Raw genomic sequence first — 12,413 nt, forward strand, 5'->3', positions numbered from 1 at the left:
ATGTTGTTGCTTTTTCAGTGTCTCCCCGCATTAGAGCAAGCCAGAGAACACCTTCTCTTCTGGCTGGTGGACGAATCCAATTCCCCTTGATATCCTTGGGTCTCCTACGGAACCTACCCGTTGGCAAAGCTTTCAAAGGTGAATGAGCACCACAAAGAAACACCAAGTCATGACCGAATGCTATGATGTCGTCGTTGTAGGCGCTGGCCCGGTAGGGCTTATGCTGTCAACATGCCTCTTGCGCCTGGGGTCTTACAAAATCAAACAAATTGACCTGCGGCCCTTTCCGACAAAGTCTGGGCGCGCGGCTGGAATCCAGGCGCGGACTCTCGATGTGTTGCAGGATTTGGACCTCAAACGTGCCATCATGTCGTATAATCCAGGCCGAATTTACGAAGTTGCATTCTGGGACGCTTCCAAGGACGAGGCAGGGATTCGACGAACGGGAACTGCGAAAACTTATCCTGATTACATCGATACAAGACATCCATTCTCTACCATCCTCCACCAAGGGCGGATTGAGGGGATATTTCTGGATGATTTAAGGGAACGAGGGCATGAAGTCCAAAGGACTTGGACGATTGCTGGGTTCCGGAATGAGCCGTGCGGAGAGTATCCCGACCACCCACTGGTAGTGGACCTCGTCAGCGTGGACGGGAGAGATCGTTCGATTGTGCGAACGAAATATCTGTTCGGTGCAGATGGAGCGCGAAGCCGGGTCAGGGACCTTCTTGGGGTGCCCATGTTGTCGAAAGATCCAACGATGCATGTGTGGAGTGTCATTGACGGGGTGGTTAAGAGCGACTTTCCGGACATTCAGGTGCATACCCATTCCTGGAATATTGGATCACCAATTTGGGCTCGTTGACACCATTGGCTGACAATACACTAGATGAAATGTACCGTACATTCCTCCAAAGGATCCGCCATGATTATCCCTCACGGGAACAATGTTGTCCGCATTTACGCTCAGATGTATCCGAAGAATGGACAAGAACCTCTCGCGTTTGCGACAGTACCGAAAATCCAACAGGCAGCAAATGAGATTCTTGCTCCATATAAAGTGGAGTGGGAGAGAGTAGATTGGCACTCTGCATACCGAATTGGACAAGGACTTGCCTCGAGTTATTCTCTCGATGAGCGAGTCTTTATTGGAGGAGATGCATGCCATACGCACAGTGTAAGCACATGACAGAATCCAGAGGGTGGCAGTAATATTTAAAGCTAACAGAGCGCTTTCCTACAGCCCAAAGCCGGTCAGGGGATGAACTACGGCTTCTTGGATGCACACAATCTCGCATGGAAACTACACCTGGTCGAATCTGGCTTTCTCCGTCGCTCCATGCTGAAAACGTACGAAGGAGAACGAAAGCTCGTAGCAGCAAAGCTGATTGAGTTTGATGCGACATACGCGAACCTGTTCAGTTCTCGGAAGCCTGCTGGCGAGAAGAAGGTTGCTCCGAGCTCGGAGTTCGTCCAGGTATTTAAGCAGAACACGTTCTTGACGAGTGGCTACGGGGTCGAGTATCCCGTTAACAGCTTAACTTGGCCCATAAATTCTACACCATTAAACACAACAGCTCTACGTCCTGGTCGCAGCTTTCCTACCGCAACCGTAACGAGGGTCATCGATGCTCATCCTGTCTACCTGGAGCAGGAAATCCCCTTCAACGGTAGCTATCGCATTTACATCTTCGCCGGAAAACCGGCAATCACCTCAAAGGCGATTTTCGATCTCGCCAATCATCTACAGGCGAAGAGCAGCGTCTTTCGCCGATATCAGCGTAAGGACGTTGATACCTCGTACGAAGGACGACACAATCCTCACTCCCCTTTCTTCACCTTTTTGCTGGTTTTTCACGCACCGAGATCGACGATTGAAATCCAGGAATTCCTTCCAGACTATTTTGCTTGCTATAGGTACCATGTTTACGCGGACGATCGTGAAATGTCGCAGAGAGGCGAAGCCAAAGAAAGGAACGCTCATATCAAAATGGGCTTCGATGCAGATAAGGGTGGTATTGTCGTCGTGCGTCCCGATGGATATGTTGGATGTGTTCTTGATCTAAGTGAGGGGAGAACGAGTGGTTCGGCTTTGAATAGATATTTTAAGGCAACTGTGCCAGAACATGAGCACGATGCTGTGGCGGCAAGGCTGTAAACAAGGCCATACATCATAGATAACAATTTAGAAAAAGCAGTCCACGAACAGAAATTGCTGAAGTTAATACTCACTACATCATAACCTGTAAATCTGAGGAGATCTGAGCAACAGACATACAAAGTATTAGCGACGAATCCGGCTAAAAGCTCATGAAGGGATTGAATACAGGAGATGCAAGACACCGTTACAACAATATTACATGGTGCCTGCCCCGTAGCATGAAGTGATAGATCAATTACTCTCCAAAAGATTAGATCAAAAGCAAATGAATCCACAGCCTCAGCTGAAAATAATCACCGGTCATCGAGAGCAAACCAACCAGAAGAGGGTCCGAAGTCCGAAGCAAGCCCTGCAACCATTGTGCAAGTATCCACAAATTTAACAGGCCTTTTCTACTCAATTTTTCTATGCTATTGGCTACTAAAGCGTTACTATCTGAGTTGAGGAGTACAATGAGATGATATGCAAAGCCCGAAATAACCCTGTATCATGATCAAACAAGTGGCAATATGCACAGCTGAATGACGATCATCGCTGGTCACGCATGCGCATCTAGTAGTTGTGTCTTATTATCTACGTGGCGATAAGATCGGCGATCGGAGAATATGACTCGGAGAACTTGGTCATCATGCGTGGCACTAAACTAGATGCATTGACGGTGATCACCGATCTCTAGAGTATTAATTACGGGTGAGCTGTTCGATAATGACGGAAAATGCACATGGTCTACAACCGAAGAATGCGCTCGTAGAATTCAGTAGTAGTAGACGAATGACAGGTGGCCACTGCTGCATGGGAATAAGTGGCTCGTCTTCATAAAGATAACGCAAGTCCCCCTCCTTCAGAGCTCTCCCCACCAGTTGATCCCTGCTCTCCTTGCCAAATACGGATGGCTGGCCCTAAGCGGATATCTGCGGCTGAAGTTGCCCAACATTGCAGTCCTAGTGATTGCTGGGTCGTGATCAATGGTCAAATATGGGATGTAACTGAATTTGCACCAAATCACCCAGGTGGTTGTGGCGGTGAGTATCATCAACATCATGCATGATATACCCTATAAGCTAATAAAATCGTTCGAAACCAGCCATTCTCCGCTACGCAGGCCAGGATGCATCCCACGCCTACAACGAAGTGCACACTTTCGACCTTCTATCCAAAACCCTCACTACAGACAAACTGATCGCCCACCTCGATCAGTCTTCCCCCCACACGAAATCCCACAACAACTCTGTTCGAGAGGCAGCTCCTCCTCCACCCAACAAACCACCACTAGGAACCATACTGAGTGCGCATGATTTTGAGCGCGTTGCGCAGAACACCTTTTCGAAAAAAGCATGGTCATTCTACTCGTCCGCCGCCACAGACCTGGTATCTGTTAATGCGAACCGATCGCTCTATAACCGCATTTGGTTCAGGCCCCGACTGCTACGCAATGTGCGGGACATAAGCACAAAATGCACAATCCAGGGTGTTGAATGCTCTTTGCCTGTGATTGTCGCGCCCGTGGCTTTGGCAAGACTGGCGAATCCTATCGGCGAGAAGGGATTAGCTAGGGCTGCTGGCAGTAAAGGGATCTTTCATTGTGTATGTCGTACCTATCTCTCCTCTTCTCATATCTATATCTGCCTAAAGTAATGTTACCACATGCTGACAAAAGTACAGATACCCATCACAGCCTCCATCGCAATCGAAGACATAACATCAGACATCCCATCCCCCTCTACCACATTTTTCTTCCAGTTATACGTCGCCAAAGACCGAACAGCCTCCGAGTCCCTTCTACGCAGGGTATGGAAGCTGGGTATCCGCACCCTATTCGTGACGATCGATGCACCCGTAGCGGGCAAACGGGAAGCAGACGAGAAAGTAAAAGCAGAAGAGATGATATCCATGCCGATGACAGGTACTCGATCGAAGAATGACGGAGCAGGAAGCGGCCTCACCCGCACCACGGGGTCGTTCATTGACAGCTCATTTTGCTGGGAGGATCTCAGCTGGGTGAAGAAACATTGGCCCGGAAAGATCGTTATCAAGGGGATACAGTCTGTGGAGAATGCGCAGATGGCGGTGGAAGTCGGTGTCAGTGGGATTGTTTTGAGGTTAGTCGGTTATTATCCCATCCTAATTGGATACAGTGAGTTTGGTGACGGATTTACTAACGAGAACACAGCAACCACGGCGGCCGCAACCTCGACACTTCCCCGCCCGGACTACTAACCTTACTCGAGTTGCGACGCCATCTAGCTTCTATTTTTAGTCAAGTAGAAGTCTACATCGACGGAGGAATCCGTCGTGGCACCGATATACTCAAGGCAGTTTGTCTGGGAGCGAAGGCAGTGCTAATCGGCAGGCCGTTTCTTTATTCTCTTGCATATGGGGAGGATGGGCCTAAGCATCTTGTTGATAGTGAGTTATACTTATGTTATGCTCTGTATTTTACATGGGTGATACTGATGCTGCGAAGTTTTGCAAGCTGAGCTGGAGACTGCCATGAAATTAGTTGGCATTACGGATCTTTCGCAGGCGAATCCGGCCTTGGTTAATACACAGGATCTTGATCATTTGGTCATGCGAGATGTGGGGATTAGTGATGCGCTTGAGGTGTCTCGCGCAAAGATGTAGATTGAGTGGTGATAGGATATCAATAGTGACAAAAAATATAATATTTGGCGCCCCTGTGATCTCCGATGAGGACTTATGCTGCAAAGTTTTCCCAGATATAGGAACAGCAATTCCATAACATTTTATGACAACTTCACTGTGATCTGACACCGTCCATACCAGGCAACTGAGTTAAATATACATAGGATTTGATCTATGGTAACATCATCGTGAATACCTTCGTCCTCCGTCGATCGATCTCTTGGATAACCTTCTCGCCATTCGCGGCCCACTTTTCAAATACCTGCCCAACCAGATACTCAATCCTGTCCTCTTCCTCTTCGCTCAAACTCTCCTCGAATGTCTCTTTCACCGACGAGGCTCTTTCCCTCCAGACTGTAAGCTGTTCCTTATCTCCTTGAATCTCACACGTCCGAGCGACTGCCTCTATGGCCTCCAGTGCTGGTAAAGAATTTTCTTCCGTCAATGTAGCCCATGTCTCAACAACACGACGTTGCATAGCACTGCCCTTCATTAACTTAGGGCCGCCCTGCGACACGAGGATACTCCCCAGAATAGCCGTTGCGCGGAGTGATTCTGGACTATTCTCGTCTGTACTCTCGGTAATCGTCTTCAACGCCTGACGTGCAAGTGCTTCTGCCGTCGTGTGGTCCCCCAGTCCCTCGTATGCCCGAGCAAGCCCAATGTCCAATTGAGCCATTATCATTCGTTCGGGCACGGTATCCTGTCGCACTCGCTGCAAGTAGCGGTCTTTACACTCAAGGCTGAGTACCAAAGCATCCATAAAATTCCCCTGTAAGCTAAGCGTATCTCGGAGGCGCAAGGAGGTCCGCAGTGTGCGCATGTCCATCGTCCCTAGCAACTGAGCTAAGATTGAATGCGTCTTTTCGTAAATATGCTGGGATTGTTGCCAACATCCTGCTCTGCTCAATACAGTGGCAACATCTTCAATGATGGATACTATTCCGAGGAGAGAGGAAACAGTGGACTTCTCAACGTCCCAGGCATCCTCATACGCCTTGCTCAGAATGTCAACCACAAGCGATCCTGCCGAGCGATATTGCCCCATTTCCATATAGGCCAAAGCAAGATTTGTACGGCAGCGTGCCACGGTTTCTCCAAGAGGCTCTGCCTGCCTCTGAACCTTCCCCAGTGCCTCAGAAGCCATGCTCAAGGCGGGAGAATATCGCCCCTGCTCAAGTAAAACTGAGGAACACCTGACCATCACATCTGATTCCAGCCATTCCATCTGACTGCGTCCGTTTACAATGGTCAGCGACTCCAGATATTGTTCTTCTGCCTCAGCAGCCTTCCCAAGCAGCCTGTACACGAAGCCAAGCGTCCGGAAGGCTGATAGAGCTACATACGGCAGTGTCTCGATTCGTGGTCTTACTAGGCGCACCGCATCGCGCGCCATGTGTTCTGCCACGTGAAGATATTCGCACCGATCAATCCCGCAGTCAGCAAGTCTACCTGCGATATCCACCATGCGATCGAGGTTGCCCTTGTGGCTCACATCCTCAGCCTCCAAAGGGTACTCGAGATTAGTGTACAGGCTTGGCCTTGCTTCAGCATGCCGTCCTTGCTGGATAAGGTTCAATCCGAGTTCGAACTGGCTTAGACAAGCGGGTACACTCCCACGGCCTAGTTGACGTTGATTCATTTGTGCGACCTTTGTCCGAAGAGGCTGCGCCGCCAGGCACATATCCCATTTCTCGTAAAACTCGGCTAGATTCCTCATCGCGGCGACGGTTGACTCTTGATCACCCACTTGTCGGATGTAAGACTTAACAAACTGAACTAGGAGAGGCTCAGCTTCGGCATGTCGGTTCAGGGCGACCCAGGCTTGTGTCAAACCCGTGATGGTATCAGTCTCTATGGGAGAACCTGTGGTCTGAGATTCTTGCATCCGCTCTAGAGCTTTCTGAAACACAGCAGCAGCGGCGGCTGGCTTGCCCTGATCCTGCAGGAGACCCCCAGAATGTACCATGGTCATGATCTCACCAAACTCGACATTTGTACGCATAGCATCTGTTGCCCAATGCTGTAAAAAGGCCTTTGTGCACGCAGCTGCTGTGGCTGCTGCGTAATCCTGCCAAACCTCATTTCGGTGCGAATCTGCATAATCACAGACTCCCTTAATGACCAAGCTGGGGAAGAAGCTACTAGTATAGGTACCGGCGCCTTCTATTTCCAAACCGATGATGCCTTCGCGCTGAGCAAGTTCGTCACGCTGCTTACCAGACTCCATGGCGGCACGGCCGAAGCCCATGCGACCCACGTGAATAGCTGGCCACGGCCCTGTTTCGGTTCGTTCTGAACCATCTGGTGTTTGCGGACACATAACAGTCCTTTCCCTACGCACCAGGTTATCCTCATCGCATCCCAAGTCACAGCAGGAAGTCTTGAGTGCATCAGCGCATACATTTTCGTCTGAGCACTCGCCACATGTGGATGGTTCACTGTGACGATGAAGATATGATGATTGGAAGAGCTGGTCCGACTCACGACCAGGATACTGGTAATTTGGTCGGTGCTGCAAGGCCTGTAGCCAAATTTTTGCTTCTTCCTCGAGGTGTTGTAGATGGCGGTCGGTCTCCAGTTTTCGCAAGATAGATTGGATGGACAAGGCAGGTACGCCACCTCCAACCTCACCGTCGGTGTGCTTCGGCTCTAAGCCACTCGGATACTGTCGCCCAAAATCGAACTCCAGCACTCCTTGACTGAAGATCACGTCTCCGAGGAAAATATCCCGTCGCTGGTTTGGATCCAATGGAACGCCACCACAGATTCCTACGACCAAGGTGAGATCAATACTGGGAAAGCTAGTGCGCAAACCCCTAACTGCCCCAGTCGCACTGACCTTGCCCGTATGCGGCATATGCGCGACCACAACATTGTGTGTGCCGATAACACCGGTAGTGTAGGCATTGGGATCACCAGGAGCTTTGCTGTAAACCTCTTCGGTATCCTCCCAGTGACGGTCAAGAAGCGCGATCACTGCATCTGCTTCTCGGGGAAGAGCACAGACAATGGCGATCTTAAAACCATGACGATCGCGAGGGGGACGGGTCACCACAGTCATATCCTCAGCATGGGGCAGATAATAAACTTGTCCTATAAAGGGGATGTATCAAAATCATTCAAGTTTGTAGGCCGATAATGTGTGGGGTTCTTGGATGGTAGATACAGGAAAGCAGATAGATCCATTGTCGATTGTATCGAGGGGCAGGGGATGCTGAGCGGCGATTTAGCGCACGAGGGTCCCACCTTTAAATGAACTAAGCTGTCAGCCGAACGAGATCGGCGCGGAATCTTCTATAGCACCAATCAGAGAGACAAGATGGATCGGCAGCACCTCAACAAATGTCTCCTCGGGTTATAAGCGAATAGGAGTGAAAGTACCAAGGGAAATAGCGGGTAGCTGACCGAATTTCATCAATTGAAAAGCGGTTCACTTCATTTCTCGCAGTTCAAGACTTGCCATTCCCACTTATCGGCAATTCCGAGTTTGTTGTGACGCCGTTTCAGGCTTCCTACAATTGGCTGCAACACAAAATGCATCGGACTCGTCTTACCCTGTACTCACCAACGACAGTTTCAGCTAAGATCATTCATTTAGATGGTCACACGAGGGAGTGCAGAGTCACTCGTGAAAATCAGCCTCCAAATAGTGTTGTAGCTTCTCGAGGTGCTTTGATCGTACTTTGATAGTTCCGTATCGAGTAGGACGAGGTATTGTGGGCCCTGGGATTCAGACTCGCCTGATACTGAGATGTGTTACCATAAGAAGATGAGATAGAATGGAAGTATAGGTTCACTCAGTAGACGGGTGATATTTGCGATGCAAACTATCGGACAGACGCACTTTCTGCCTCTACATCTGTTGACCGTTCTCTTCTTCATGTAAACTGACGGGTAATCCATCCTAGCAGAGGAGACATTGAGTAGGATGGTTGTGAGGAGGTAGCTACAACAAAGGTGTCCCGCCTATAGTTTGTCCTGCAAGTCACCTGCCGTGAAAATAGCTAATCTCGGCAGGTGTGGATGAATACTATTATGTTGGATAGCAAATGTGCCTCTCAGTACTAAATCCACCCATACTTGCAACTTCACAACATCATCTCCCCACAAGTAGCATACTACATCCCCAGCCTCATCACCAACCCCATTTACACCCCCAAATCCCATCAATACATCGCCCACCCCCCACTCGCAGAAACAACCTGCCCAGTAACCCACGAAGCATCCCTCCCCGCCAACCAAGCCACCACACTACCAATCTCCCCCGTCGTTCCCAACCTCTGCTCCACCGGCGTGCTAGCCATCTGCGCCTCCACAATTTCTTTCGGAATTCTACTCAGTAAATCACTCGGCACCGGTCCCGGCGCAACAGCATTAACCGTCGTCCCATTCCCACCCAACTCAGCCGCCCAAGCGCGCGTGAACCCCTCAATCGCCGCTTTGGACGCGATATACAGACTAATCCCCTTGAAACCGTACCTTGCCCCAACCGAACTCAAGTTGATAATCCGGCCGTGACCCTCGGGTGGGAGATACGGTAGCACGGCCTGGGTCATGAGCATGGTGCCGCGGACGTTGAGGTTGAAGATGGTGTCGTAGTCGTCTATCGTGATTTCGGTGAGGGGATTGACGATTTCGATGCCGGCGTTGTTGACTAGGATGTCTATTTTGAGGGGACTTGGGGTAGTGGGATGGGATTTGAGTTCGGAGATTAGATCTGAGGCGCCGGTGGGTGTGGAGAGGTCGGCTTGGATGGTCCATGTTTCGGGGTTGTGGGGGAGTTGGGTGATTTTGGTGCAGAGGTCGGTGATGGATTGGGCGCTGGTGGGAGAGACGTAGGTCATGCAGACCTGCAGTGTTTTAGTTTATTTTGTATGAGGAAGGGTAAAGGTTATGTATTTGTGATGGCTTACATTGGCACCGCGACGTGCAAGTTCCCATGCGATGCTGGCTCCGATGCCGCGGGATGCGCCCGTCACAATGGCGAGCTTGCCATGAAGTGGGAGAGTAAATTCGAACGACGATGGATCCATAATTTATGTGGAGAATTAGGATGTCTCATGAAGTAGTCGATCGTGGGTTGTTCAATTAATCACCTTGTGCCCTTGGGACATATATAGTAGGACATTCTATCTAGTAAGAGACAACGGCTTACGCTGTGCCGTGATGTCATTCCTCGGGTATAGGATATAAGTCAGTAACTCCGAAGCCATAATCCTCTAGACACATCCATACATATTGGTCAAATGGACATTAGCCAAACCGGTGCTGTTAATCAGGGCGTACTGTAATAGTTGGGCGATGGTAAGGTGGATCTGGAGAAACCGATCAACCTACTATAAGATATTGTCTTACGTATTGCACAGTGGCATTGTTACCCACTACATTGCATTGCACAATAAACTTGTTTTGGACAGGAAGTGAAAAGAGCGAACAAGACAAAGTATAAAGAACAAAACGAGCCTAGAGTGTATCAGAAAACAAGTGTCGAATTCATGCGGGCGCTGGGAGATATCCAGGTCATCACTTGCTGATTACACCAATACGAACAAAACTTTAAGCCAATGCAGAACCAACATATATCGTCGAGCTAATCACATAGAGTCATTGATTCATCGGTGTCCTCTGGTCGTAATCGTAACGATCCCCAGACCGACATGAGCACGTCATCGTCACAATCATTCCCGTGTCTCAATAGGAAGCTTTTTCTCATTCTTCACAGAATATCGCAGGTTCCAGATACCTGGGTCTGTGGTGGGCTGACAGGCACAGTCACCTCACCAGCTACCACAGTGCTGCTGCCGTCAACTCCTTGGAAGGTGCAGAATCCGCCTCCGACAGAGGAAATCTTGGTGATTGACAGTGGGTTGGCTGTTGATAAAAGGTGTTAGTAACAGGTCCTTCAAGGCCGGGAGTCATAAGTCAAAGACATACTGATTGCATGAGTGGTATCGTCAGCTGGGAAGCTTTGGAAGAACGAGGAACCGTCGGCGCCCCAGAAGGTGATGGCGACTTCGAAGGTTGAGCTATCAGTGGGAGCGGCGCTGGACAGAGCAGCGAAGGTAGAGCAAGCCGCGGTGATGAAAGAGGTCTTCATTTTGGTATAATGCTTTGGATGAATTGGTATGAGGTGTTTTTGAGGAGGCTTCTTGTCAATGTGAAGATGAGAAGATGCTGGTTAGAGGGATGTGTTTTTCTCAAGTGACCTGGAGAGACGGAGGCATTTATATGTTTTCAGTCGCTCCTGCTCGCTCAATAAAATCCCACACCGCTTGATCCATATGATGTCGTCCGTCTAGATGTGTTCGTGGTTTCCGAATTGGGCATACCAAAAATAGGCATGTACAGGTCTGATGCAGCGATGTCATAGGACCGGGTGCCACGGAAAGATCGCCGCTGTCAGGCAAGCCACCCGTGACTAGTATTGAACCCACCCTGACACTCGTAGCGAGAGGTGACTGGTTCAAGAGCGAGACATGTTCAAGGCATTCATTAGTTGGATAATTTGGGTTCAGATCGTGTCTGACTCAGATCAAGCCCGATCGGCACTATACGAGCCGCGTGGTGCCCCGCAAACTCCGATTAGTGACTCGATCTGTCCATGTCTACAGGACAGATGAGACATAACCTCGTACTTGTGCCAAGTGAGCCACGTTCCCATAGCTGTAAGAAAAAGATATCCTACATTGATCTCAGAAGGGGCTTAGCTTGACGATACCGCAACATAGAAAACAGATTAGGCATTACTAAACTGGAAACAGTAATTGTCCAAACGGACATCCTTCGATGACATACACGAATTGTGTATGCCGGCTGAGCTGAGGGTTGGGTAGTAGTGAGGCCGATCGAAAGGATGTTGTGGGCACACATGATTTGCTTTGAAAGGCGTCCAAGCAAGGAGGCATGGGCTTTGAAGGAAACGATGCGTTACACAGTAAACATCCAAGCCTGCATGCAGTTCAGCGATGCGACTTCAAAACCCTGTAGCTCACCGCACAGAATGAATGAGAGGCAAAATAGGGATATACTCTTTAAGGTATCGAAGTAAGCTAGCTTAGGTTCCCACTTTAGTGATGGGGTTATCAGAACTGGCCAGGATCACACATGACTTGCGGTCTGGTACGAAAAGGAAAAAGTCTGTATGTGCTTGAATCCCGGGTTTACTAACCAATAGGCACTTTAAGACAGGCACACATTTTCCTCCGCGATGGCCTTTGAAGCAGAAGCCTTGAGTGTACTAGACTCGCGATAGGTTTCTCTCAGGGCCAGGGTACAACGTAATTCTGAGACTTTCCTGATCTACTAACTTCTTCCTTCAGGCTCGTTTTCGTCAGACTTTCTCGTCACGGAAAATTGATGCATGTTATAAGGCTGAGCACCTAGGCGGTTGCTGCACCGAAAGAGAGCCGGAAATATGATTTCACAGATCCGGATGTGCTGGCATATGCCGGACAGTTCGGCGTGTTATGTTTTCATTCAGCGAGCGTTGCATTTTCCGAAGGGTCCGGCTGGGCAAGGCTTGGACTAACATCTGCACCAGTGGCTCTGGCATCGGCTTGGAAGTCTCAGCCTTATTCCTTGTTGTCAACACGATCATTCAGCG

General features: G+C 49.5%; 5 protein-coding genes across 5 annotated transcripts; 2 read left to right on the forward strand and 3 right to left on the reverse strand.

Moving 5' to 3' along the window:
- Window positions 1-169: 169 nt before the first annotated feature.
- On the forward strand, window positions 170-2,161 carry AKAW2_11968S (uncharacterized protein; the record flags this gene model as incomplete). The annotated part of the gene is made up of 3 exons (XM_041684510.1): window positions 170-820; window positions 893-1,180; window positions 1,247-2,161. 3 exons carry the CDS (start codon window positions 170-172, stop codon window positions 2,159-2,161), a joined length of 1,854 nt encoding a protein of 617 aa, XP_041538688.1.
- Window positions 2,162-3,053: 892 nt separating this feature from the next.
- On the forward strand, window positions 3,054-4,786 carry AKAW2_11969S (uncharacterized protein; the record flags this gene model as incomplete). The annotated part of the gene is made up of 5 exons (XM_041684511.1): window positions 3,054-3,186; window positions 3,249-3,748; window positions 3,827-4,263; window positions 4,335-4,570; window positions 4,629-4,786. The coding sequence occupies 5 exons, from the start codon at window positions 3,054-3,056 to the stop codon at window positions 4,784-4,786; spliced, it is 1,464 nt and encodes a 487-aa protein (XP_041538689.1).
- Window positions 4,787-4,979: 193 nt separating this feature from the next.
- Window positions 4,980-7,871, reverse strand: AKAW2_11970A (uncharacterized protein; the record flags this gene model as incomplete). The annotated part of the gene is made up of 1 exon (XM_041684513.1): window positions 4,980-7,871. The coding sequence occupies one exon, from the start codon at window positions 7,869-7,871 to the stop codon at window positions 4,980-4,982; it is 2,892 nt and encodes a 963-aa protein (XP_041538690.1).
- Window positions 7,872-8,976: 1,105 nt separating this feature from the next.
- On the reverse strand, window positions 8,977-9,843 carry AKAW2_11971A (SDR family NAD(P)-dependent oxidoreductase; the record flags this gene model as incomplete). The annotated part of the gene is made up of 2 exons (XM_041684514.1): window positions 8,977-9,660; window positions 9,724-9,843. The coding sequence occupies 2 exons, from the start codon at window positions 9,841-9,843 to the stop codon at window positions 8,977-8,979; spliced, it is 804 nt and encodes a 267-aa protein (XP_041538691.1).
- Window positions 9,844-10,526: 683 nt separating this feature from the next.
- AKAW2_11972A (uncharacterized protein) lies at window positions 10,527-10,907 on the reverse strand (the record flags this gene model as incomplete). The annotated part of the gene is made up of 2 exons (XM_041684515.1): window positions 10,527-10,681; window positions 10,745-10,907. 2 exons carry the CDS (start codon window positions 10,905-10,907, stop codon window positions 10,527-10,529), a joined length of 318 nt encoding a protein of 105 aa, XP_041538692.1.
- Between the last annotated feature and the right edge of the window lie 1,506 nt (window positions 10,908-12,413).

This window comes from Aspergillus luchuensis, chromosome 1 (assembly GCF_016861625.1).
Source record: "Aspergillus luchuensis IFO 4308 DNA, chromosome 1, nearly complete sequence".
NCBI classification, from domain to species: Eukaryota; Fungi; Ascomycota; class Eurotiomycetes; order Eurotiales; family Aspergillaceae; genus Aspergillus; species Aspergillus luchuensis.